Here is a 27,912-nt window from a genome sequence, read left to right as displayed (position 1 = left end):
GCTGGTGTAGGGTCCACACTTTGAAAACCGTGGTTTTAAAGAACCTAAGGATTTATCACATTTCCCCCCATTAGAGGCTCTGCTCAGGAACCTGAGATGCAGCTTCCCTGGGCAGGAGGGACCTCTCTGTTCCTGAATCTCCCAGCCAGATACCTGGAGCTGCATCAGTGGTGACTCCCTGGCTGGTAGCACTTGAGACTCAAAACACACTACATTCCAGAGAACTGAGGAAGGATGCCAGTTGTTCCCTACCCCTCCTCCGCCTCCCTGCCCCCCGCCATGTGTGAACCCGTTATGGTCCTGAGGTCTAGGCCCTTGAAAATACGATGACATGCTGCCTCCAAGATCCATATCCTAGCTCCTCAGAGCGCCTGTATCAGATCTGTGGGGTTTAGATTCATGGGCCCATCCTCAGTAATCCTAGGAGTCAGCCAGTGAATGTGCATTTTAATAAGCTCACTACCTCAGTGGTTCTCAAAGTGCGGTCCAGCAATATCATCACTACCTACGAACTTGTTAGAAATCCAAATTCTGCGACAGGACCCTAGATCTACGGAATCTGAAACTCGGGTTGGGCCCAGTCACTTGTGTTTTAACAAGCCCTCTACCTGATTCTGTTGCATGCTCAAGTTTGAGAATACCTGGTTCATATTATTCTGCCCCTAAAGTTTAAATCTCCGGATTTGGACTGTTTTTCACTTCAGGTTCTAGATCCCTTTCCTACCTGCATGTGCCAGAAACGTCAACAGGAAGCACAACCAAGGCCTCCCTGTAGGACATTTGTATCCAACAAGGCAGCTTGAGAGTGAACCCTCGTTGAATTTGGTCATTTCTATGACGGCCGGCCCCGCTTTTCCTGGCCCTCATATAAATGTGGTCCCCGAGGGGGTCCACCTGACCCCCTCTGAAGCCCAGACCCCTTGGCTGGATCACCTCGGGGAGAGTTGATGTGGGCCGGCTCTTCGGAGAGTACTGGGTCGGCGTCCCGCCCCGCGCTCCTGCGTAAACACCGTTCCCTCGGCAACGTCTGGACCCCACGTCAAAGAATCCGCGGGGTCCGGGGCGACGGCCACCCCTCCCGCCGAGCCCGACTCCCGGCAGAGGCTTCTCACCCCAGCCCGAGCCACCCTACCCCCCCCGCTCGGGCTTGCGGCCGCCTCCCCCGGTGCGGGATGAACACAGCCGCAGCCGCCGCGGGGCCCGATGGAGGAGCAGCCGCCGCCGCCGGTCCGCCCGCCAGCGAGAATGGCCTCGTTGGGCAGCCCACACCCCGGAGCCCCCTCCGCGGCCGCCGCACCTGGCGGGACTTCCTCCACCGCGACGGCGGCGGCCGTGCTCTCCTTCGGCACCGTGGCGACCGCGGCGGCCGCGGCGCTGGGGAACCAGAGCGACGGGAGCGGGGGCGACAGCACTGGCGCCTCGGCTGGCGGCGGCCTGGGCGGGCCCCGGGCGGCGGGGGCGGCGGGGAGGCCGCCGCAGGGACCCGAGGCGGCGCCGCTGCTGTCGCACGGGGCGGCGGTGGCGGCCCAGGCGCTCGTGCTCCTGCTCATCTTCCTGCTGTCTAGCTTGGGCAACTGCGCGGTGATGGGGGTGATCGTGAAGCACCGGCAGCTCCGCACCGTCACCAACGCCTTCATCCTGTCCCTGTCCCTGTCGGATCTGCTCACGGCGCTGCTCTGCCTGCCCGCCGCCTTCCTGGACCTCTTCACGCCGCCGGGGGGCTCGGCCCCCGCCGCCGCCGCCGCCGCCGCCTCCCCGGCCGCGGGGCCCTGGCGCGGCTTCTGCGCCGCCAGCCGCTTCTTCAGCTCGTGCTTCGGCATCGTGTCCACGCTCAGCGTGGCCCTCATCTCGCTGGACCGCTACTGCGCCATCGTGCGGCCGCCGCGGGAGAAGATCGGCCGCCGCCGGGCCCTGCAGCTGCTGGCCGGCGCCTGGCTGGCGGCCCTGGGCTTCTCCTTGCCCTGGGAGCTGCTCCGCGCGCCCCGCGAGCCCCCGGCGGCACAGAGCTTCCACGGCTGCCTGTACCGGACGTCCCCGGACCCCGCGCAGCTGGGCGCGGCCTACAGCGTGGGGCTGGTGGTGGCCTGCTACCTGCTGCCCTTCCTGCTCATGTGCTTCTGCCACTACCACATCTGCAAGACGGTGCGCCTGTGCGACGTGCGCGTGCGGCCCCTGACCACGTACGCGCGCGTGCTGCGCTTCTTCAGCGAGGTGCGCACGGCCACCACCGTGCTGATCATGATCGTCTTCGTCATCGGCTGCTGGGGGCCCTACTGCTTCCTGGTGCTGCTGGCCGCGGCCCGGCAGGCCCAGGCCACGCAAGCCCCCTCGCTCCTCAACGTGGTGGCTGTCTGGTTGACCTGGGCCAATGGGGCCATCAACCCTGTCATCTATGCCATTCGCAACCCCAACATTTCGATGCTCCTGGGACGCAACCGGGAAGAGGGCTACCGGCCTAGGAACGTGGACGCCTTCCTGCCCAGCCAGGGCCCCCGGCTGCAGGCCAGAAGCCGCAGTCGCCTTCGAAACCGCTATGCCAACCGGCTGGGAGCCTGCAGCAGGATGTCTTCTTCCAACCGGGCCAGCGGGATGGGAGGGGATGTGGCCATGTGGGCCCGAAAAAATCCAGTTGTGCTTTTCTGCAGGGAGGGGCCCCCAGGGCCTGTGACAGCAGCGGTCAAACAACCTAAATCCCAAGCGGGGGATACCAGCCTCTAAGAAGGGCCCCAGGATGCATAGCTTGTGAAGGCAAATTTTCACCTGCTCCTTTAATGATGCAGGATTCCGGGGAGAATCGTGTATTTCATAAAGCCAGACGTTTAAAAAAAGAGACGGAGGGGGAGGCTTACCACTTCCCCCAAAACGACGTACAAGACAATGTGCCCTTCTTCATAAGTGCCAAATGTAAAATGCAAAAATTAAAACAGTATCAAACCACACAACCAAGCATTGTGAACTGTAAGTGCCAAAAATGACAAAAATAGAATTCACAATTACTGATAAGCTCATATTACAGGAATCACACTGTGAAACGAACAAACAAAATCATTGAATGTAACCAGGATTTGTTCAAATACATAGCGTTTCAGGAAAGAATGGAGACCTTCAGAATTACTTGAAGGCCCCTCCAAATCACCAGCATCCAACAAAACTGGAGATAGTTGGAACTCGCACCTTTTACACATGCTTTGGGTGCTCAGGTTAGAAACGAAAAATTCTTATCTTTACACACTTTGGTGCACTTCCTCCCACCCCATGTCCCTGTAACCTTTGTGGGAAATTTTATATTCATATCCCATTTTAAACCATTTTAGGATTTTGAAATTGTGTCTTACTAACAGAAAATCAACCATCTGAAGGGCAAGGAGAAGTATGAACATAAAGAAATGTGGCTGTTTAAAAACATATTCCAAGATTATACTTTAAAAATTAATGCCCCTCATTCTACCGCCAAAACTATCTGCCTTGGGAAGCTTTAAAGCTTTCCCCTTACCCTCACCTGCTACTTTTGTTTCTAATCATTTGGGGGATGCTGTTCTCAGAGTATTTTCATATATATATATAAAAAAACTTTCATAGTAGAAAATCTTGCCTTTTGAGGTAAATTTGAATTTTAAATGCAGCCAAAAATGTAATTTGAAGTCAAGTTGATTGAATCAGGTGAGTAATGCCACTTTTTTTTATGTATACAAAAATGAGAGCCCTATAAAGTAACAAGATTGGCTTTCCTATGTGGCTCACAACCCAAGATGATTACAAAGAAGAATTCTAAAAATATTTTGAGAAGTGGCTGTATTCTTGGAATAAGGGTAGAGCTTTCAAGAGCATTATACTTTCCTACATTTGGAAGTTTATGAAAAAAAAATGAATCCTTGCTTTTATAAACATGATTTGTCTAAAAAATGTGGTTGTTATTAGACAGGGAGAATAGACATGGTATTATTACATGTAATAGGGTGTTAATATTTTGGGCATAAAGTCAGAAAGAAACTTCAATCAAGCCGGAGATATTTTCAGAAATGTGCAAAACAAAGATGCTTTTTAAAATTCAAAAGCACCATTCACGATTTGTGTGTGTGAAATTTCTCTCATTAAATGCCACTATTCACAGAATCATTTACTCAGAATTTTAAAAGATATTTTTATGTTTTCTCCCTCTTTCTTTCCTTTCCTCCACCTGCCCCTCTTGTCTTCAACATTTCACAGCCTTACTGGAATAAGTACTTTAAACTAGATATCGCATCATGGAACACTACATCAAAAACTAATGATGTAATGTATGGTGATTAACATAACATAATAAAAAAATAAACTGGATATGGCATGACATCAGCTATCATATAAAGATTTCAACGTGAAATAGCCACCATTTTTTCCTGGTATTTAAAGATGTTAATGAGTATTTGAACTTTTGTGTGATAGGTGGGTGTATGTCACTATTTTGTAATCAAAGATGGAAATACATGATTCGTGTCAGAGCTAAAGATACTTAATTTTTTCCCATGCTCAAGGCATCATCACAATCATAAGTTTATAAGTTATCTGTATATATCTTGCTACACTCAATGTAGTACAAAGTGGATGAGATAATCTCTCCTCTTTAGCACTCATATATATATGTGTGTGTGTATATATATATATATATATATATACACACACAGACTTAATGCAGCTGAACTAACATTTAACAAATATCTACAGTATTTGTCTGTTAAAGGCAAAACAATTGTGTGGTTTTTGGCATTCTGAGAAAATGGAAGTCATGTCTGGCATTTCGGAGGAAATGATAAAGTCTTCCAGTTAGGAAAATTATCAGAGAATAGGGATTCAGCAACTGTGAATAAAGGCAGAAAGAGAGTTAGGGATCTTAGGGGAAGGAGGTGAATGTGGTATTGCCTGAAAAGAAAAATCAAAGGAAGATATTTAAAAATAAACATGGCATGGAATAAACTTTCCTGGTGAGTGAAGGAAAAATCGAAGAGGTTGGAAGTGACAAGGTGGGGGCACCAAGGACTTCAAGGCAGGAAAGGAAGCCCATCCTAACTCTTGGTGTGTAGTAGTAGAAAGTTTTACAAAAGGGATAGCTTGGGGAAGAGATCATTCTGCCAGGAGCTGTAAGCAAAAATGGGAGGGGAAAGAGAGAACAGTGCTAATAAGTTACTTAAAAAATTACAGTATTGTTTGTTTGTTTGTTTATTTGAGGCTATACAACTAGTCAGTGATAGAACTAGGATTTGAACCACAGTCCGTCCGGCTTTGGAGCCCTATATTCTCTTCTCTACCCTCTGTTGCCCCCCAGAAGTTCAGTGGATAGGGAAACTAAGGATGAGAACTTGGGGTACTATCATTATCTTCATCATCAGCAACATCATCACCTCTGTTACCATCACCATCATCACCAACATCACCAACATCACCATCATCATCATCACCACCATCATCTACAGTTTTTATTTCCTACTTTACACTGGGCAACTTCCTGGGTGCTCAGGCTACTGAAAGGTAGAAATCACAGCATCTGCTTTAAGAGGGCTTACAGTCTAACTGAGGATCTTGTGCTTTATAAAAATTGGCCCTAATCAGGACTCTACCTGCAGGGAAGAAAAGGTATAGCATTTTCAGAAGTGGTTATCAAAGGAGATGGATTTAGAAGCGAAAGATATGTAAGGGCCAGCAACCAGTCTGGTCCAGCTGTAAATACTTTGAGACAGAAATTAATGCCTTGAATAAAAGATGGAGAACAAACGACTCTCAAATTTAAGACTTAGACTTTTTCTCACGCTGACTGAGTGTACAATTACAGTGATTTTGTTTAAAAAGAAGAAAGAGAAGCTATGAAATATTGGGATGTATTAAATATTGCATAACACATAAAGGCCAGGATGTCATCCTTCATGTCTCATTCTGCTACCAGTTTGGGTGTTTCATTGGAATGACAATAACAGCAACAAGTCACACTCAGCATAGTACATACATGACCCCATCTGATCCTCAAAGCAACTCTCTAGGAAGGTACTATATTATCACTACCCCCATTTTACAGATGAGAAAATTGAGGCACAGAGGTGCTATGTGATTTGCCTAAGGTTACACAGGAAGTGTGTGCTAGACATAAGAGTTGTACCTAGCAAATTGGTGCCAGAAGTCCTACCTTAACCACTGCACCGTGCTTCCTCACTAATTTGTAAAAGAAAATGGGAAACCTGGAAAAGGGCCAGAGAAGATAAAGACAATTATCAAAGGGATGGGGAAACAGATATCATAAAATGTGAAAGAAAGGATTTGTTTGATATAGAGAACATAAGATATGTGATTTTAAAGTATATGAAGATATTCTGAGCAGTTATTTTCTGGAATAATCCCAGCCCTGGATGACCCCGATCATCTGTCTTCTCCATTCCTGCTCCAGAGTAGCTGAGCACAACTAGAGAAGAGTCATAGATCAGATCAATTAGTACTCTCTGCACCTAGAGTCCATGGCCTCTCCAGCCCCTCTCCCCCACCCAACAATTTGAAACTTTTTGCTTGTCAGCTCACTTGCTGCTCACTCTAGTGACCCTTCAGACTCTCTGCTCGAACTTGTAACTGACACTCCCCTCTTGAAAGAGGACTTTGCTCCTTCTTCACCAAGAGAAGTAGATGCCATCAGATGCATAGACCTTCATATTTTAGCCATCAAAGCTTACAAACTAAACTGGATTTATACCAGTCCTCAGCTCTGTCTTTCCAATTGTAAAGAAACCGGTGCCCTCTCCAGCCTTAGGAATCTCATGTTATCAATGATCTTTCCCTGGTATCCTTAGTCTTTCTCGTTAAACCAAATCCCTCCCATGAGCCCATAAGCTCTCACTTACAAGGAAAAAAAAAAAAAACAAACCCGAAAGCCTCTCCTATTCCTTCTTCCCTTTTCTCTCCCTCAGCTCCCTGCCTTCAGCCAAACTTGTCCAAAAAAAACCTGCCTATACTTTTACAGCTGATTTAAACCCTAGTCTATAAATTTAATGGTGGAAGAAAGTTGTCGTTTTAATGCAATTCAATTTTTTCCCAATCCTCCATTCGGCCACATAGCAGAAACTTAAGATGGCAGTATCTAGGTTCTGGGGGCTTATTTAGCACCAAGCATTGGGAAACACCAATCTTCAGTGGTCATCCATCCCTTACTGGCCTCCACCGATCAGTCTCGTCACATCCAAAGTTTGCCGCATGATTATCCAGGAGGACCCAGCTCTAGCTGTGGACCACTTTAGAGCTCCTCTTTGAACACAAAAGATTATTACTCCATCTCAGCATCATGGAGGGTTGTGCCACACCCATAATGCTGTCTCCGGCTGCTTTTTAAAACTTATTTTTAAATATTTTTGATTATTTGATATTTTTGATATCATTAGGTCAATAAGTCAAAATGATATATCAAGTATACATGGGGAGTTCCATTTGTGGAATGGCAGTGAGGATCTCTGTGGACCCACTACCCAATGAAACAAGTATAACTGATCAAAAGTATTTAAAAAGCAACCATTTAAAGTCTCTGGAAATTCATAAGAGCAGACAGCAAATGAAGAAATATTCAAGAAAATCTACTGTAATTCAATAAGAAGAGCAAAAGTCGGTGGCATTTGAATTATAATCCACTCCCCCTCTCCCTGCTCCCAGCTCAGTGTGACAGAAACTCCGCTCCCTCTTTCCCAGCTTTCAGTTGAGGACTGTGTTATCTCCCTGGGAGGAACTGGCCATGAGAATATCTCATCTTGTCAGCTACATGTTGCAGAGGCTAAATTCCAGGTAAGTGTAGCCCACCTAGCCCCCATCCATAGGGCAGATGCTTGACCTTAGGGATGGCATGCTGGGAATACCAGCGTCATGATTTTCCTCAACCCAGCTCGTTTGTAGGATGGAGACTCCATCTTGGGAGAGACAAGCTGAGAAGACCAGAGGCTACTGCCCACCTGCAGTGCCCTGCTCCTGAAGTGCAGTGTCACTCCAAAAGAAGCGGGCCACTGTCCCTGCCCCCAGCTTCAGGGCTCTGGCTCAGGTATTTTGGCTAGGGGTACAGACAGGACTTTAAACAGAGAACGCTAAAGCTCTCCCCAGAGCAACTAACTTTAATAGAGAGAGAGTGTGGGGAAGTTTAAGTCTAAGGGCATTCTCAAAACAATGGAGTTTTGGTGGTAAAAAATTCAGAGAAGGCTCTAATAGCTTCATCAGAGATACAAGCTAAAATGTTCGCCAGCTGGTTGACCAGAGAGAAGCTGGGAAAGAAACAGCGAAGAAAAGCCTTGTATTACAGTTGAGTTTTTAAAAGTTCTTTGTCTGTTTTGGATAACAATCCTTTATCTCTTGCAAATATCTTTCTCAGTCTATGGCTTGTCTTCTCATTATCTTGGCCTTTCCAACATAAACAAAACAAAACATGAATCTGACAGTGAAGGCCATGATGAAAAGACAGAGTCGTTCTTATCAATGAGCCTTACTCCTCCCTAAGGGGTACTTTGGAAATTTGTGGGAGCATTTTTGGTGTCACAATGTCACTGGCACGTAGTGAGTGGTGTCTAGGAATGCTAGATGTCCTGCAAAGCATAACAGAATACTGTCCCATGAAGAACGGTCCTTCATTCCAGACGGTTTTCAAACGTCCTGCCAGATGCTGAAACAGCTGATAATCTATGGATCATTATGTAATTCCATACCTTGAGTCCATTCTGCATAGAAACACCGTATTTTGAACAAGGTTTTAGTATGCGCCAAAAAGTTTCTTGAGGTGCAACTGTCTTGTAAATAGAAAATTTATTGTATTTGTTCTATTTAGGTTTTTATGAAGCAATAGGCACCATTTTAGAAAGCCACAGCACAACTTGCTACACGTCTTGAGGTGACAGATTGTGAAGAACACACTAGTGTTGGTCTGCATTTGTAGCTCCTGCAGTCACCGTGATCCAGCTCCTTCACTTTGTGTGTTCTGCAGGAAAAAAGAACTACTGGTGACTGTAACAGATGGATGGTAGACATTTGGCCAAGAGAAAAATCTGCCTAATGTGTTCTCAAAGGTCCCACTACATGGGCCAGCTTAAAGGAAACAACCATCCTCTTGTTCTCTCTTGAGGAACCTAACAATCAGTGTCACTGAAAACATTTTTAACCCTGCTTTACCTGTGGCTTCAGGGACTAGAGACAAGCTAACGGAGAGATGGCAGCGTTCACTCCTCCCTGGTGGGTGTTAAGCTTCTGCCCATTTCTGGATGTCAGGGGCCCAAGTCAAGTACCTAATTTCGTTTTTTAAGTTTTTTTTTTTTTTTTTTAAAGCTCTTATGTATTTATTTGTCAGAGGGGTTGGGGAGAAAGAACAAGCAGGGGGAGCGGCAGGCAGAGGGAGAAGCAGGCTCCATGCTGAGCAAGGAGCCCGATGCGGGACTCGATCCCAGGATCCTGGGATCATGACCTGAGCTGAAGGCAGACTCTTAACCGACGGAGCCCCCCAGGAATCCCACAAATACCTAATTTCTTGACAGCACAACGACACACGCTCCCGTTGTGAAGCAGGGAGTGGATGTTAAACAGCATTTCACCTGTAGTTACAAAGCCTGAAATACTCTTAACTCCCCACAAGGAGGCTCCATCATCAAGTACAACGGTTTCAAAGTGGGCGGGGGCGCGGGGGGAGTGGGGAGTACAACCATTTCAAAAGCAGCCCATCTGATGCATTAAACTCCCACAATCTTTAAATGAATTAACATTCTTATTGATTACAGTTCGGTTCTCATTCTCATATAAAAAAAGTCATATCATCTTAGTGCTATGAAAAGCTAGGGAAAATGTATCACGTGTTAAGTCCACAATTTAAATTAAGCTGAGTATACAGAGCAAGACAGAGGAGAAGAAGGTGGAGATTGGTAATTATAATAAAAAGGACTTTAAGGCGTGCTGGGTGGCTCAGTTGGTTAAGCATCTGCCTTTGGCTCAGGTCATGATCCCAGGATTGAGCCCCAGGTCAGGCTCCCTGTTCAGGGGGGACTCTGCTTCTCCTTCTGCCCCTCCCCCGGCTCATTCTCTCTCTCAACTAAATAAATAAATAAATAAATCTTAAAAAAAAAAAAAAGAAATTTTCTTATGCTTCAGTTATTACTTTGATCCAACAGTTGTCACATAGATTCAACTTTGGCTTTCCAAGTCAAATAAGAAAAACTTTGGCTCAATTTATTTCCTTTGGATGGCAAACCATTCATTATTATTACCAGTTTAGTAGCTCTCTTCTTAATAACACATATGGCCATGTCGTTGTTTTAATATCCCCCTTTAAAATTAAAGTAGTGAATACTTCTTATTGGATGATGTAATATCTTAAAATATTGGTAGCAACATTTCTAAATGGCCATAAGTTTATTTGACTAAATACATAATAAATAATTTATACAATTAAGATTTTTCTCAATGTACGACATTAAAACTAGATGTAACATTGTATGATGTTAAACTTTTTCTTTTGCCTCCTTAATTCTCTGGAAAAAAGAACTTAAAATATGATTAGTGCTATACATGTTCAATAGCTTTGTGTTTAAATCATTTATAACATATGATGTGTGAATAAAATGTCAGGGCAACTGAGAAATAAGGCAAATTTCCTTACATGGAAAATGGAAGTAGGTTTGTAATTGAGGAGTCTTAGTCTTCTAAGATCTTACTCTTCTTTAGAGAGTGGGATTTTAGACGTAGCTAGGATTTGAGCGCCTTGTTAGATCATTGGCATATGTTATTTCACTAATTTCTAGCTGAACCACAACTGGTATTGGAAATACTGGTATTGGAAGCCAGAGCCCGGGTGGGTGGAGAGAGAGGTGAATAGGGGTGAAGGTTTGGGAGGAAGGAGGAAATGAGAAGAAATGCAGGGAGGGTAGTCTTAACCGGGAGCTCACAAAAAGAGTGATTTATATGCATTAGCCTGTCTTCCTTGTCCTTATCAGCCCCTCTGCTGCCAGATGGGTCTCTGTTTTTCCAGTCAGTTGAATTTAAGCATCAATATTATGTTTGAAATGTAAGAGTGAAATTGGCTTCCCGTGATAACTTTTTAATGATTATTGGGTGCCCACGCAACCAGCTTCTGAATGTCTGGTCACTCTTCCTAAAGGTCACAAGCACACCTACCTGGCCCTACTGACAGAGTAGACCTAGTGGCCTTTCTCAGGTCAGCCTGAGCCAAGTGGTCAAGAACTCATTGAGACTCACAGTTGCCCCCTGTGCACGTGGAAGAATCTGGTTTCCTTGGGGATGCTCAGGCTGCCCTAATAACTTCACTCCCTTCCCTCTGCCAGTACGCCACCCAGGATGCGTGTGGTGGTGAAAACCTGCAACCTCTGTCCCCTGCATGGCTGGGGGCGCTTCTCCTGTCGTCCCCAGAGAAAGGACAGGAGATTGTGTCAAAGCTCACCGTGATTGCTCTTAACTTGTATACAGACCCACCTCTTGAGAGGAAAGGGAAGATTCTCCCACTTTTGTTTTGGAAATGGGATGTTAGTCTAAGAGTCTTACATTAAGCCTAACACAGATGACTGTCCCACAAAGACTGTCTCTGGGAAATGGGAGTGGTCGGGTTCTTTTAGAAATTGGGGCAAGGGCTGGATGGGAGTGTTTTTCAGTTGTGGATTTCTTGTCTTAATTATGTGAGGCCTCCACAGGACAGGACAACAGCCCTTTTAAACACTAAATAAAATTACGTAAATTCAGGGTTCTCTGAATTTGGCAAAAATGCAAAAACAGTGGAGGAGGAGTCTCTGTGATCATGTGTAAACTTTCTGTTCTCTACTGAACATTCCCTCCTGACTGTCTCCTAGATTTCTTCCTGTGACCTACTTTGAAGGGAGAAGAAGGGAGGGGAAGAAATCCCTTCCTAGTGAAAGCAAAGACAGAGAGGGGGACTGATGAGGAGGGGGAGGGGATAAAGAACATTTTTAAAAGATAAAAAGAGGGGAGGAGAGAAGTTGCCTGCAATTATGGGGTGTCCGATGAGCAATAAAAACTTCATGCATTTATTAGTTTGACATCTATTTATTGAGCATCTGCCATGTACCAGGCTCTCAGACCCTAATGGAAAGCAGGGAAACTGTTGTTTTGTCTTGCGGAGCATGTAGATTGAGGGAAGCCACAACATTTATTAAATAAAGTAAATGAGGTTGCTGATAAATTCTTAGTTCATTCTATTTTTACACTATTCCTCTCATGCTCTGTAAGTTTATCCATAAACCTAAGTAAATAGAAGTGAGCTACTCTGGACTATTAAACTATAACATTGTTTCAAAAAAACATTCTCCAATTTAACTTTATTTTTCCTCTTGCTTTCCTAATTGGGGTAATGTTTTTGTATTACTGCATGTCTACATATTTTAAAGGAGCTGATAAAAATATATTTGTTCATTTCCATATAGTCTACTTTATCAGCCTATTTGCAAAATTTTCCTGAGAAATGTGTAAAGGAAAAAAGTCAGAGTCAAGTGTGGCTTTTTAAAAAACCATTAAGTGGGATAAATGCAGGACAAATATAATTTGAAATTAAACACAGGATGCTGGATTTGACATGAAGTGGATAACCTGACAGCCTATCAAAAAAAAAAAAAAAATCAAATACTCTTGTGTACCCAAGCATTTAAATTGATAACAGAGGTGAACTTGAGGTCAATGCTGTCAAATAAGTTCTAAATAGATTCCAGACTAGCTCTTTGTCTTTGCTGCCAGAAAGACTAATCAACTTTATGTATCCACATTTTACCTTTGAATGATCAAACTGCAGGTGTGATAGACAAAATATTTGAAAACCAGCATAGCATGGACAGAGATGATGTCTGTATACCTTACTTTTTTGATGCATCTTGTCTAAATAAATATCCACCTTAATTGTGGGGAACTTGGTAGATAGTTAGCATGCAATGAAATTCCCTCCCCCCCCCCCAACCAGTCCATTAAAAATTAGGCTATACTCCTTTGGAAGAAAGAGTTAATATGACCAACTTCATCCTCGAATAACATAGCTAACATGGGAAGGAGAGAGAGTACATTCCTCCTGAACAGGTTCTCCACTTTTTAAAAAAATATTTTTTTATTTATTTGAGAGAGAGACAGAAAGGGAGAGAGAGAGAAAGAGAGAGCACATGCATCAGTGGGGGGAGGGGCAAAGGGCGATGGAGACAGAATCTCAGGTAGACTCCCCGCTGAGCATGGAGCCTGATGTGTGGCTTGATCCCACCACCCCAAGATCATGACCTGAGCCAAAATCAAGAGTTGGATGCTCAATCAACTGTGCCCCAGATTCTCCACTTCTCAACATTTCTAAAATAATGTGCTGGCATTCTGGTTGTCGACAAAATGTCGTTGAAAAGATATAGAGGGCGCAATTGGAAGATAGATGTTTGTTTAGTATACACTGAAATATCAGTAACCTTAGTGTGAGACACATAGAGAAAGAGGTCAAAGGCTGGAGGTGCCCCAGATGGCGGAAGCTAGCTATGCTTTTGGGCTGCATTGCAAACGACCACTGCGGGAGGCAGCACTGTGTTACACAACGGGGAAGGAAAGAACAGGTTTGGTTCTACGTGATCTACTGGACCTTTTGTAGTATTCTCCTGCCTAATTTGACAGTAGAAGAGCAAGCGCACAACTTGACCTTGGTGAGGGCATAGTGAGCAGGAGTTTGGATCACACAGTAATGAGGATCTGGGTCACCTAAGCAGGTAAGCCAACAGGGCTAGCAGAAGTTCTAGCCAAGCATGAGGAGAATTTAGGCTGTTAAAAGGGAAGGGAGGGGCGCCTGGGTGGCTCAGTCGTTAAGCATCTGCCTTCGGCTCAGGTCATGATCCCAGGGTCCTGGGATCGAGCCCCGCATCCCTGCTCGGCAGGAAGCCTGCTTCTCCCTCTCCCACTCCCCCTGCTTGTGTTCCCTCTCTATGTCTCTCGCTGTCAAATAAAATCTTTAAAAAAAAAAAAAAAAAAGGGAAGGGAGATGCTGAATATTCATTGCAGTCCTGAGATTAACTGCCATAGTGAGGATCATACTTCATCCGGCTAACTTTTTCTTTGTAAGTTTCCTGAGGAAAAGAAACCAACCAGAATCCTGAAGAAACGGTCCTCAGATGGAATCAATGGAATCCAGGTGAATCCAAGCAATGCAAGGGGTGAACTGTGGTATCTTGTCTGGATACCCCCTTCTGGAGCAAGGCACTCATTTCCCCAGCTTGCAGAAGTATTACCTGTTGATGGCTCATAGCTAATCCCTCCCCAAGAACTGCCCTCAGGGGAAAAGAATTGCTTCACCTAAGGTTGTACCCACTCTCCGGAAGCAGCCCAAACACAATAGCTGGTCTATGTGGGAGTACAAAAATCCAGTCCTCTTACCTGAATTTGGGACAATGCTGAAGGACTATCCAAGCCCCCGAGCTTCTGCGGGATCTGCTGAAGACTTTCTTGCAATTTCCCCATAATTCAACTTCTCTTGCCCAATCCTGCTTCTTTAACTCCTCACAATTTTTATTCCTGAGACCACTTTACAATAAACTTCCTGGATGCAAATTTCTGTTACTATATCTTTTTCCTGGGAAATACAGTGTAAGAGAGCTATTTTAAACATATGTAGAAAAGTATATGTTTGTGAAACATTTTATCAAAAGTATGCTGGAAATATGCTGTGTTTGAGTTTATGTTAACTAATTTAGCCAACCTCAATAAAACAAATAGAAAGATTAAGCAACAGAATAATATTTGTTAATTCTAAATCACTGGACAGACATTCTAAACATGCTTATTTTAAAGGCTATGCTTTATTTTTAAGTAATTAATGTATGTTCAGCCAAATCAAACAAACTGCTTTAGTTCTTTTCATAACATCTGAGGTTAATTATATAAACACCAATGATGATATGCTTTTACTTTTTCACGTTTTTAATTTATCAAAAAAAATGTTTCAACTACGCTTTGTAGTCATGACACACATTTTTAATCCTAAAGTTTATTATTTTTCAACCTCATGCTTTCAATAGTTTGGTTTAATTTGTCTAATATGACAAATTTCAGAATTTATTAAAAATTGTTTTGTTGAAATTTTATTTTTCTAAATGGGAGATTCTACATTCGATGTCCTGAAAATTTCATTTCACAGCTATATTGATGTCAGTGAGGCCTGAGAGATAGTAAATTATAAAGCAAAATTGTAAAAGTTGTTCAGAATCTATGTTTTTTTATAACAGCTTAATTGAGATATCATTCACATGCATATGATTCACCCTTTAAAGTATGTAATTCAGCCAGTTTTAGTATATTCACAGACTTGTTTGTTAACCATTATCACATCTGACTTTAGAATGTTTTCATCACCCAAAAAAGAATCTCCATGGTCTCCAGCAGTCACTTCCCTTTCCCCTCTCCTCCCAGCCCCTGGCAACCACTAATCTACTTTCTGTCTCCATGGGTTGGCCTATTGTGGACATTCCGTATAAATGGAATCATACAATATATGGTTTTTGTGACTGGCTTCTTTCATGCATATTAATGAACCTTGTTTTCGGAGTTCATCCATGTTGTAGGATGTATCAGCATTTCATTCTTTTTACTGTTTTATTCTCTTTATTGCTGAATGATATTCCATTGTATAGATATACTATACTTTGTTTATTCATTCATCAGTTAATGAGTAGGTTGGGGTTTCTTTTAGCTACTATGAATAATGAATGCTGCTATGAACATTATGTATAGGTTTTGTGTGGACATTATGTTTTCATTTCTCGTGGGTATATACCTTGTAGTGAAATGTCAGGTTAAATGGTAAGTCTATGTTCAACACTTTGAGGAGCTGCCAAACTTCTCCAAAGTTGGCTGCCATTTTACATTTCTACCAGCAGTGCATTAGGGTTCTACACATTCTCATCAATGCCTGTTATGGATTATTGGTTTGTTTGTTTTTAATATTAGCCTCTCTAATAGGTATAAAGTGGTATCTCATGGTGGTTTTGATTTGCATCTCCCTAATGACCGATAACTTGGGAAAAGGAAGATTTAGGCAGGAGGAGCTGATAGCTATCTTTAAGTCTGAGAATAGAGAGACAGAATTTTATTTGTTATTTATAGGTGAACAAAGAGTTGATGTTAAACAGAGGCGGAATTTAGCTGTATGTAAACGAAATGTCTAATGAATAGGTTGAAGAGAGAGAGAGAGGGTCCCGTTCCCTGGGAATGTTTCAGTAGATGCTCTAGAAGGATTCTGTAGGGCTATCCTTGTTATGCTGTGGTTTGTAAACCAGTGTGGCAAATTTACAAAGTATACTGTGATTAATTTTTAAGTCATACATATATAAGCTTGGCAAGAACATTTTTTCTAAGCAAGGCATTCACATATTCCTAAGTACTCTGGGAAAGAGTCTCATACCAGTTGGAGCCCGTGGGGTGTGGAGTATATTGGGACAACAGCACTTTTCAGAAGCTCCTATATTAGGTGAATGCCTACTCCGTCTGGATTAGTCATGCTAGAAGCCACCAGGAAAACATTTTGCTGACTCCTGGACTACGGTCTCTTTTCTAAATGCTCTCAAACCACTGTTTAGTAATGTTCTAAAGAGGGGTGCCTGGGTGGCCCAGTCGTTTAAGCATCTGCCTTCAGCTCAGGTCATGATCCCAGGGTCTTGGGATCGACAGAGTCCCACATCGGGCTCCCTGCTCAGTGAGGAGCCTGCTTCTCCCTCTGCCTGCCGCTCCCCCTGCTTCCCCTGCTTGTGCTCTCTCTGTCTCTCTCTCTGGCAAGTAAATAAATAAAGTCTTAAAAAAAATAATAATAATGTCCTAAAGAATCTTTCTAGGACATGAGGTCGTGTTCTGAGATTCATCTTTTTGACAAACAGAATCTTCACTGTTTCAACATATCTACTATAAAGGGAATAATTTAATTCTCTCTCTATATGAACGATATGTATGTATACTTATATATATGTGTGTGTATGTGTATATATGTATATATGTGTAATATGTCAGTAATTACCCATTGAACGAATAAATGAATGATGGTGATTTAATGGTAAAGGGAGTGATGCTAGAGAACATAAAGCTGCCTCCAAAATATGAAACAGGGGAAGAACAGAGAAATGCATGGACAGTCCTAAATAATTTTACTGTAACTTACATGACTCCTGGTTTTCCAAAATGGAAATACAAAAAAGGGAGAATATTGAGCTCAACTCTTACTGAGGCTAAGACAAGTGATAGAAATGCCAAATACAATTTTTAAAATAATTCCTAATATGGGCTTGTTTACTAGCAGAGTTCAAAAAATTTTATTATTAGAGATGATCCAATGTCTTGCTGTGGGAGTTAATTGAGGTTTTGTTTTGTAAGTTTTCAAGTATACAGTCTACATGCAGTTTATAAAAAGAAAATCTTGCCTACAAATTAATATTTCAATAAAATTAAATAGAATAAGCTCTTGCTTTTTCTATTTTCTCCTCTCTCTCTCTCTCTTTTAGAAGATTTCTTATTTTTAAGTAATCTCTCGACCCAATGTGGGGCTTGAACTCACAACCCTGAGATCAAGAGTTGCATGCTCTACCAATTCAGCCAGCAGGCACCCCTATTTTCTCCTCTCTTAATTTAACAGCTTTATGGTATATGTACTAATTTCCTGTTGCTGTTTTTAACAAATCACCACAAATTTAGTGGCTCAACACAACACACATTTATTCTTTTCTTAGAGTTTGGACGTCAGAAGTCTAAAAATGAGTCTTAGAGGGCTAAAATCAAGGTGTCCGGAGGCTTCTTCCTTCTGGAAGCTTCAGAAAAGAATCCACCCCTTGCCCCTTCTAGCTTTTTGAGGCTTCTAGCATTCCTTGGGTTAGGGCCACATCATTCTAATCTCTGCTTCCAACATCACATTGCCTTCTCTCTGACCTCTTTCCTCCCTTTTGTAAAGACTCTTGTGAGTCTTATCTGGGCCTACCCAGACAACCCAGCATCTCCTCATCTCAAAAGCCTTATGTTAATCATATCTGCAAAGTCCCTTTGCCATGTAAGGCTAACATAGTCATAGGTTCCAGCGATTAGGACATGGAACGATTTGGGGGGCCATAATGCAGCCTAGCACAGTATATAATATGTATTTTGGAGTTGGGCGGGTACATGCCACCAGCCAACCAACCAATCATCTCTCGTTGATATTATTTATCTCATTTACTTTCACTGCCTTTGCACCTGAATATCTATGCAGTTAAGAGAAGATATGGGCTTTAAAAACAGCTGGTTCATTTTTAGCACTGAATCCTGTGTTGATTCATGATATCAACGCAAGTAAGTGTTTTTGACTCAACTGGAAAGGAGGAAAGTTGAACTCACCCTGGAGCCTGGCATTAGCCTGAGAGGGCATCATGAGCCCTCCAGAGTGATATCTGCATCAGTTCTGAACAGGGTAAAACCACGGCAGGGACATCCAAGTCATAGCCATACGGAGTAACTCAGAATCATAGATACGGTATTTAGAGAGATTAACCTTTCTGGTAGTTTTTAAAAATTACTATTAAACCTAATTCTAAGGAAACTGTAGATTCCCATGTGGTTGTAAGAAATAATAGACAGATCCCATGTACCTTTTACCCAGTTTTCTCTACAGCAACATCTTGCAAAACTGTGGTACCATATTACAGTCGGGATACTGATGCTGATACAGACAAATACAGGACACTTTCATCACCATCAGATTCCTTCATGTTGTCCTTCCTTTTTCTTTTTTGAGATTTTATTTATTTATTTCAGAGAGAGAGAAAGAGAGGAGGAGGAGAGGCAGAGGGGGAGGGAGGGAACTGCAAGCAGACCCACACTGAGCGTGGAGCCCGACATGGCGCTCGATCTCACCACCCTGAGATCATGACCTGAGCAGAAATCAAGAGTTGGACGCTTAGCCGACTGAGCCAGCCAGGCGCCCCCAGGCCGTCCTTCTGTAGGTGTATCCATCTCCCTCCCACATTCTTAACCTCTGGCAACTACTAAGCTGTGCTCCGTTTTTGTAATTCTGCCATTTTAAGACTGTTATATAAATAGAATCATACAGTAAGTAACCTTTTGGGATTGCCTTTCTCTACACAGCATAATTTTCTGGAGATTGATCCAGGTTGTTGCATATATTAATAATTGTTTCCTTTTTATTGATGAGTAGTATTCTGTAGTATGGATGTATCATAGTTTGGTTAACTACTCATCTGTTGAAAGACGCCTAGGTTGTTTCTATTTGGGGGCTATTACAAATAGAGCTCACAGGAACATTTGTGAGCAGGGCTTTGTGTGAACATAAGTTGCCATTTCTCTGGGATAAATGCCCAGGAGTGGAACTGTTAGGTTGTATAGTAGTTGTATGTTTAGTTTTTTTTTAAGAAACTGCCCAGTTATGTCCCAGAGTAGCTGTATCATTTTATATTCCCAGCAGGAAGGCATGAGTGATCTGGTTTCTTTTTACCCTTGCCAGTAGCTGGTATTGTCACTCTTTTTTTATTTAATGATTCTGATAGGTGTGTGCTGATACCTCATTGTGGTTTTAATTTGACTTTCCCCAATGGCTTAATGATGGTGAACATCTTCCCATGTGCCCATTTGTTTATTTCCCGCATGCGTTTGGTGTCACTATGAGGTGGACAGGACAGCCGAGAGAGCCAGGCTCAGCAGTTGTAACCTCTGCTTCTGCCAAAGCCATTCTGTTGTTTTTATTTATTTATTATTATTTTTTTTAAGATTTTATTTATTTATTTGACAGAGAGAGAGAGACAGCAAGAGAGAGAGCACAAGCAGGGGGAGTGGGAGAGGGAGAAGCAGGCTTCCCACTGAGCAGGGAGCCCGATGCGGGGCTCGATTCCAAGACCCTGGGATCATGACCTGAGCGGAAAGAGACGCTTAACGACTGAGCCACCCAGGCGCCCCGCCATTCTGTTGTTTTTAAACCTATTTACATATTAGGGTTGTAAGCAAGATTTCATTTTATTTTATTTTTCAAGATTTATTTGAAAGACACAGAGAGAGAGAGTGCACAAGCGGCAGAGGGAGAGGGAGAAGCAGACTCCCCACTGAGCAGGGAGCCCAATGTGGGACATGACCCCAGAACCCTGGGATCATGACCTGAGCCGAAGGCAGACGCTTAACTGACTGAGCCACCCAGGCGCCTCACAATATTTCATTTTAAAAAGGTTTTCTTTGCTTAAAAAGATATGAAGTCAACTTCATCTATTTTGCAGATTATTTTATATGGAAATGACGTGACTACCCAAAATCCTAGACAAAAACTAAATTCAGAATTAGAAATAAGTGACTCAACTACATCTATATAAAAATGCATTCAAAAGCCAGCATGTGTTTTTTAACTGTGTTACTTCCTTACAGTGAATGAATGCAAACTGACTCTAATTTTTAAAAATGAAAATGATCTCCTACTAATTTAAAAATGGCTAAAACACCTCTCACCTGAAGTCTGGACCACAGTTTCCTTTCACATAGGACCAGCATGTCCATTATCCTTCCATACGTCAGTCAGGAGGGACTCTGGTGTGGAAGAATAAGAAGCAAAAAGAAGTAAAGGCTCTCATCATTTGGTTGTAATACCTTAGATGTAAATATAATATACTTGTAACATCTAGGAGTGATGACGAATACCTGCAAAATGCTTACATACGGTCTGATTTTGTGATTCTATAGGTTCATTATCAGAAAATAAACTGTTCCCAGGGAGCATGAGTCCCACTGTAATCTTGAATTCTTCTGGAGGAAAATTCCCCTGGAGACACTAGTATTTTAGCCTTTTCTTCCCATACTCAGGCCCTCTTGCTTTTTCATTAAGGAGAGACTTTGTGAGCGAGGTCAAAAAAGTGTTATCTAAAAAAAAAAAAAAAAGATATCTCTACTACACTTTTCCTAGTAGTTTCCACAGCCCCGTGGTGGCAGTGTCAGAGTCCGCACCCTCCGAGGGGAGACACACGAGGGCATTATGGAACCAGGCTGATGCGAACTTGCCGGTAACTCCAGCTGGCCTCAGTGAGGCCATCTGAGGTGACAGCCTGTGGCAGGACATGAGCCAGCGTAAGCCGCATCCTCCCGGGGGGAATCGAAAGACAGAGGTCACTCCATCCCGGCTCTCAGGGAGCGGCGTGACCTCCCCACCCACTATGTGAGCCAACTGGGGCTCTCGGCGGCCTCTCGACATGTGTGCAAACAGCTCTCCAAAAGAATACGAACTGGCCACAGTGGAACATTTTTCTCCCATATTATCATCCATCTCAATTCTTCTGCTGGGAAATCTGTGAAAAGTCAAGGATAGGTCTGGTGAAAAGAAAATCAAAACAAAACAGATTCATGTGTGTCTTCATTCTGCACATGTACCTCCCCAAATATTGTGATCCCCACGGCTATATTTGAGGCCTTCAAACATGGTGGTCAGAAGGCTCGCTGGAGAAGTTCCATGCTGTTGGCTTGCGTGTGGTTTTCTTTCTCTCCGTGTGTGGTAGAAGGGGTTAGTTGGGGGAGTGATCTCTTTTGGAATAATATATTTTATGTTCCCATTGGACCTTGGGTTTGAAAACACAAGTAAATGTTTAGGAGGAGTGTTTGCAGCAATGGAGAACAGAGGCCTGCTGGCTGACTGGACCCTGGGGAAACTCTCGTACTGCATTCACTCATGCTTCATTGGATTCCCCTCCCCGGGCCCAGTCGGTACCCCAGCAAAACTGGAAGGCAGACACAGGGTGCCGGCCAATTCCATCATTCCCATGAAAACGTTAATGTCATTCCCACCAAACTCACTTTAACTCCAGCCAGAGGATCCAGGGCTGGTAAAGCATTCCCTCTTTTTCCTAGAGGAAGTTGGAGGACCTGGTGCCTCAGAAAAATGTGAGACTTGAGCCCATCCCCAGATAACTATGGAATCAAGGCAATTATCGTATCTGTCTGGTCCTGGCTGTTCCAAAATCAATGTGGCTACAAGTTTCAGCGGAAGAGCAGTGTTGTTCTAAAGCAGCATTCTCTCAATTTGTGTCCTGGCTTCAAAATCATCTGCTGTACCAGCAGCCAGAAGAGTGAGAGAGACACCTTGAAAAGATTGATTAAAAACTTGGATGGGGCATTGACAAATATCTCAATTAGTCTGCAGAGCCACCTATCAGGAGGGTGCTATCATAAGCCCCCATTTACATACATGCGAACTGAGGGGTGGTAAAGGTTAAATAATGTTCCCAAAGTCACACGGACAGCACGCTGGAGTGCTGGGACTTGAACATAGGGTTTGGCTCCATGCTAAACTGCTCAGCAATACCGCCAAGAAGAATTCCAAAAAGGGCTATGGGGGCGCGTGGGAGCGACACTAACAGATGGACTAGGTATGGGGGCTGAGACGGAGAGAATTCTCCTAGGAGTCAAAGCTTGTGCTCAGTCCTGGAGGACGGGAAGGAGCTGGAAAGGGGAAGAAGAGTCAGAGGTGGGAAATGGAAAGATGAACCCAGAATGGGAAATGGGATATGCAAATATGCAGAGGCAAGGGAGAATATTGCAAGGTCAAGGAAAACTAAGTGGGGCAGGGTGCTCATGTCACTGAATTTTGGTTGAACTGATCAAGGGAGTGGGGGGGGCGGGGTTGAAGCAGAAATAGGAATTAAGACTGGAGAGCTTTCTAAGTCAGGCCAAAAAGAATTTAATTTTGGATAGCGAGAGTAGTTAAAAGACAATGCCTTAATCCTGTAAGAAATGATGAAGGTATAGACTAAGAGAGTGGCGATGGGGAGGAAGGAAGGAATGGCCCTGAGAAATGCTAAGGGAAGTGGGAGGACTCTGATGACTGATTCAGTGTGGAAGGTGAAGGACAGGGGTGTCAATGGTAAAGTAACATTTATGTATTCCACATATACGTGATGGTGGTATTTATTCAGCTGGAGAAGGCAGGGTGGAAGAAGAGGACAGGCCTGGGAGGAGAATGAGAGCAATTTAGAGTATGGTGACTTTGAAGTAACTATGGGGCGTTCAAGTAAATACTCCAACAGGGTGTTGACTGAATGAGTCTGGGGCACAAGGGCGAGGCTTGGGTGAGGGAAATAGCTTTTTGAATTCTCCTGTAGTTTTTGAGGCTATGGGGTTGTGCCAATTTCTATCTCTCCATCCAAATTCACTCTCTATGATCATGTTCAGATGCTGGAGATGGGACTGGGAAAATCACATTTCTCTTTTGCCTGTTGCCTCCTGCTTAATCTCTGCCAGTGGAGGGAGGCTCTGAACTGGAGCAAGGAGAGGGTATGAGCACCCTTGACCTCACTTCCTCACTCCAGCAACTGTTCATTTCAGGATCCAGTGTGCAGCTTGTTTAACACCTGCAGAACGATCTTCTTCTTATCCCTACTTAGAGACCCTCCAACGCCTGGCTATACCCTCCATCCCTGCACCTACCCCCCTGCCCCACCGCACCAGGTCTGGGTCCCACCCCACAGGAACTTTCTCTTAGTTTTAATAAATCCAACCTCTCCCTTTGTTCCTTCCGCCCAACCTCTCCCTTTGTTCCTTCCGCCCTAGAGGTGGAGTTGCTTCCTGTGGGTGCCATATCTCTGCCATATCTTAGGATTCTCTTTTCACCCTTACAGTTTCCTAGTTAACAACTTTATGCCTAGTTAATAACTTTATGCCTAGTTAACAATTCTTTATATTAATTTCTCATGGTTAAAATAACTGGCGTGGTTCCGTCTCCTGACTGGACCCTGACTGTTGTAGGGTGAATATGAATACCCAAGGAAAGTATAAAGAGTTATGAAGAAGACAGCTTTGGAAAGAACCTGAAACCACCTACATTTCAAGGGCTTTCAGCCCAAGGAGTGGACCAGGGAGGTGCTAGGGAATCCAGAAGAGTCTGTGTCTGGTAAGGAAAAGACTCAACCAAGAAAGAGAGAGAGAACTCCAGACCAGAGCGATAGTAATGGAGCAAGAATCCCGAGAAAGGAAAGGAATGAAGGTGGGTGAGAAGTAGATAAGCTTTTGAGTCAGGACGTGCTGAGAGTCCAGGATGTGGGGAATTGATGGGGTCTGAGGGAGGAGGAGAAGGAGGTTTGCAATAGTCTCTGAAGAGGAGGGAAGAGAAGGTTGGCCAAGGGCAGTCTGTAGGACAGAGCTGAGGGCGGGGGAAGAGGGGCACTCAGGGAACTGGAATTTGAGGGGACTCCAATCCACATGACTGGGTGTGTTCTTTGTTTGTTTTATATTATCAGGGCATAGCAGCACTTTGTAAGGCATTGAAAAGTCAGACAAGGGTTAATCCAAGGAAGAAGTTTGCCTGGAGCTCAAGGGAGATGTGGGCATCAGCAAGAGAGGGTTTAATATGGATGCCCCTGGGCCTAGGTTGGCAAGAAAATGAAATGAAGCTCATGTGGGGGTGATGTACAGAAACACACAACTCTGTGTGAGCTCACGGGGGGTGCTCTGCATTGAACTCTCTGTAACTAAAGCCGTAACAGGAAACATTTTCAAATACGCTCTGGCCAGAGAGAAGAAAATCCCCCACAGCGACTGGACACTAGTTTTAATCTTAATAAAACACGGTGGTTCATCTTTAGGCCCAACCTAATTTACAAATTACCATTGTCAAATGGCTTATAAATCTGTATAGTTTAATTTTTTATTTCAGGCAAGGAACTGTTTTTTGAGAAGTATGATAAAGAGCTTAGAAAACTTTAGAACACCTCAAATATGAAGATCAGGAATGTTGTTTTAATGAGGTAGGTCTCCTTTGAATGCCACTTTTTTTTTACTTTACTTTTTCTTAGGGCTGAGATCAAGTCTGATAAGCACTTTAACTTAGGCAAATAATGATGGCAATAAAATATTATGCCACTGCAAAATATACTAAGCGCCCAGGCTTCTGAACCTTTCCAATTTTTTTTCTTGTAAATGCATTTGTATGGGGGTAGTTTTCCCCTAAGACAGACCATAATTTTAAAAACTTGTATTTACTGCAGCCCTATAAATTACTGTTTCCCCTTAATGTTGGCAAGTAGTGATTTATTTTAGTAAAATTGCAGAACTCGTCAAGCATGCTTTACTGTGTATTTACTTCCCTAGAGCCAAGTGAGACTTTTTTAGCATATTGTTTGGGGGAAGCATAAAAGGTATTAAATTCCTAATTTAATTTACACATGAATTCTTAGTTTGCTCTGATCTGTCATATATTTTGTACAAAATGTTCTTATATTCTTAAGAAACTGAAATATACAACTATTAGTAATTCTTCCATGTTTAGAATAGAGCTTTATTGAGGTTAAATATTTTCAAATTTATCTTTTTCATTTCTGCAATCCTGATTATCAAAGGCATTTATGTAATAAGTTATATCTAAGACTCATTTTTCCATTGATGAGATTTATTTTAACCCTTCTCTCATCACAGATTTATCTAAGAAAGGCATAGAAAATAAAATTAAACTGAAATAGGTATAGATTTAATTCAATTATAGAGGCTTTTGAAAATAAAATGTATCCAGAAAAATACATGGAATGGTGAATGTAGCATCAAATGGTAAAATCCTGAATGATTTCACGGGGAAACAATTCAATATCCATGAATTGCAGCTACTCCATCACCTGAAGAATCTGAATATTGCTGCGTCAGGGACCCTAGCAAACATTGTAGAAATCTTCAACACGTCTGACAGAAGTTATGTAGTAGAAAAAAACACTTGAGCTAGACAAACAGAGGTTCAATTTCCAGCTTGGCCACTTACTAGATGTTGACCTTGGTCAACTTTAACTTTTTGTAGTCACAGTTTCCTTGTCTGAAAATTAGAGATAGAGTAATTACCTCTCAAGATCCTTGGGAGAAACCATTGTGATTACAGGTGTTGAGTGCTTGACCTCCTGTCATTATGGTCCCTGACTTCCTCCAGCCTCAGGGTCTGACCTCCCAAATGAACATCTGGGGAGACATCAAGTAAGATTTCACTATAACTTAAGAGGCGGATGCCACCAATAAGCCATCATCCTTTGACTGGTTACAAACTTTAAAACGTGGAAGTGTTTATACTTTGAAGACTTGATACAAAACATATGATGGAAAAAAAACGAGTTTATTCTGGAAGTTGTCTCCAACAAAGAAAGGGACAGTGGATAGAACCACTGAATCCTATACTAATGCCTTGTCATAAAAGCCACCGAGCATCATGACTTAATTTGGACACATGGCTAAACTGCAGACTCAAGAAGCAGTTAGAATGATGAACACAGTTATTTGAAGCATACAGGAACAATTATTTTGTTAAAAAAAAAAATAGCTTGGTTTAAGGAATCCTTTGCTATCACATCCGATCCAAGGACTAGCAGTGTGATTATTTCATTTGTTTATCAGAACTATCCAAATAATAATAATAATCACAATTGTACCTTGGTTCAGGAAAGGACTCCCGTGACCTTCTCCACAGCAGCTGTTTGTTCCTCTGCTTCTCATCAGCTTGCGTCTTTGCAGTACTCGACAGCTTGTGAAGGGTTTTCCTGTTGGTAACCTCTCCAGACACGCAGGACTGGTTTCATCTCTCTCGTTGCTTTCTCTTCTTCTCTATGGCAATCTTAACTCTCCTGTGAAGATCTGTCACCCACACCCTCACTTCCATCAATCGTCCCTGGCAGGGAGCTCCAGGAACTCTCGCTTGCCCTTCTCTTCCGTGCTCCAGTCCCCGTTCTACTTGTCTGCCTGTCACCTTTGCCCTAGTGTCTCATGTGTACCTTGAACTCCTCAGAGCTCTCCTCTGAATGTATTCTTCCTGGTTAACAGCATTACTATTGACTCAGGGACACAGGCTCAAAAATACTGGCTTCTCTTTTGCCTCCAAAATGTAGGCAGTTGCTATATTCCATATAATCAGCCTTTCTAATTAATGCATTTAAATTTCTATACCTCCTGCCTTATCTCAGGTCCTCATTACCTTTCCCTAGGACTATGGCAACAGCGATCTAAAGAGTAGATTTTATCCCATTCTACATGCTCCTGCCCAAGCCCAGGTCCAATGATGGTGCTTCCCTACTCCAAAATCTTTGCAATTTCTTTTTGCTTAGGGATTTAAGTTCTACATTCATCCCCCATCAAAGCTCACTGCATTATGGATCCAACCTACTTTCTGCTCCTCTGTACCTACCTATATTCCAACCAAAGCACTTGAAACCAACATTTTATTGAACGCTCCTGTTTTAGACATTGTGATGAACATTTAAAATATATTATGTTGTTTAATCCTTAAAACATATAATGGTAGGAATGCCTGGGTGGCTCAGTCTGTTAAGCATCTGACTCTTGATCTCAGCTCAGGTCTTGATCTCAGGGTCGTGAGTTCAAGCTCCACACTGGGCATAGGGCCTACTTAAAAAAAAAAACATAGTGGTGCTTGGGTGGCTCAGTCAGTTAAGCGTCCGATGCTTGATTTTGGTTCAGATCATGATCTCAGGGTTGTGAGATTGAGCCCCATGTCAGGCTCCATGCTCAGCGGGGAGTCTTATTGAGATTCTTTCTCTCTCCGTCTCTCTAAAAGAAATAAATAAATCTTAAAAAAAAAAAGAAAGAAATCTTAAAAAAATATGTACATATATAACGATATTATTTTGCCCATTTTGCAAATGAAGAAACCAAGTCTTGGGAAATTCAGATAAATTGTCCAAAGCATTATGGTTGGTAGGGAATAGTGAGAAAATTTAAATCTGAACTCTCCACATACACCTTATATTTTTTTGCTTATCTGCCTCTATTCATGCATTTTCCTTCATGTGAATTTCTGCAGTGTCTTCTACACATAACATTTATGTATCAAAAACTTATTCATCCTCTAAGACCTCTTCCTTGAGGTCTCTCCTAAGGTCCCAACTAGTGGTACTTTGTCCTACATCTGCATAGTCACGCAGTAATACAGACCTAGCATCA

At 43.0% G+C, this 27,912-nt stretch overlaps 1 protein-coding gene and 1 long non-coding RNA gene across 3 annotated transcripts; one reads left to right on the top strand and one right to left on the bottom strand.

Moving 5' to 3' along the window:
* Positions 1-1,203: 1,203 nt before the first annotated feature.
* Positions 1,204-4,288, top strand: GPR135 (G protein-coupled receptor 135). Its single transcript, XM_036115792.2, has one exon. It carries the CDS (start codon positions 1,204-1,206, stop codon positions 2,716-2,718), a length of 1,515 nt encoding a protein of 504 aa, XP_035971685.2. The 3' UTR covers positions 2,719-4,288.
* Positions 4,289-8,416: 4,128 nt separating this feature from the next.
* On the bottom strand, positions 8,417-26,594 carry LOC118550589 (uncharacterized). Of its 2 annotated transcripts, none has more exons than XR_013450187.1 (4): positions 26,388-26,594; positions 20,455-20,532; positions 14,374-14,569; positions 8,417-8,956 (listed from the first exon to the last, which is right to left on the bottom strand). It is a non-coding gene; the product is annotated as an uncharacterized LOC118550589 (long non-coding RNA). The 2 variants fall into 2 exon arrangements; XR_013450186.1 differs by lacking the exon at positions 26,388-26,594 and adding an exon at positions 20,644-20,971.
* Between the last annotated feature and the right edge of the window lie 1,318 nt (positions 26,595-27,912).

This window comes from Halichoerus grypus, chromosome 8, assembly GCF_964656455.1.
Source record: "Halichoerus grypus chromosome 8, mHalGry1.hap1.1, whole genome shotgun sequence".
NCBI lineage: Eukaryota > Metazoa > Chordata > Mammalia > Carnivora > Phocidae > Halichoerus > Halichoerus grypus.
The sequence above is the reverse complement of the archived record's forward strand: the minus strand, read 5'-3'. Positions and strand labels throughout refer to the sequence as shown.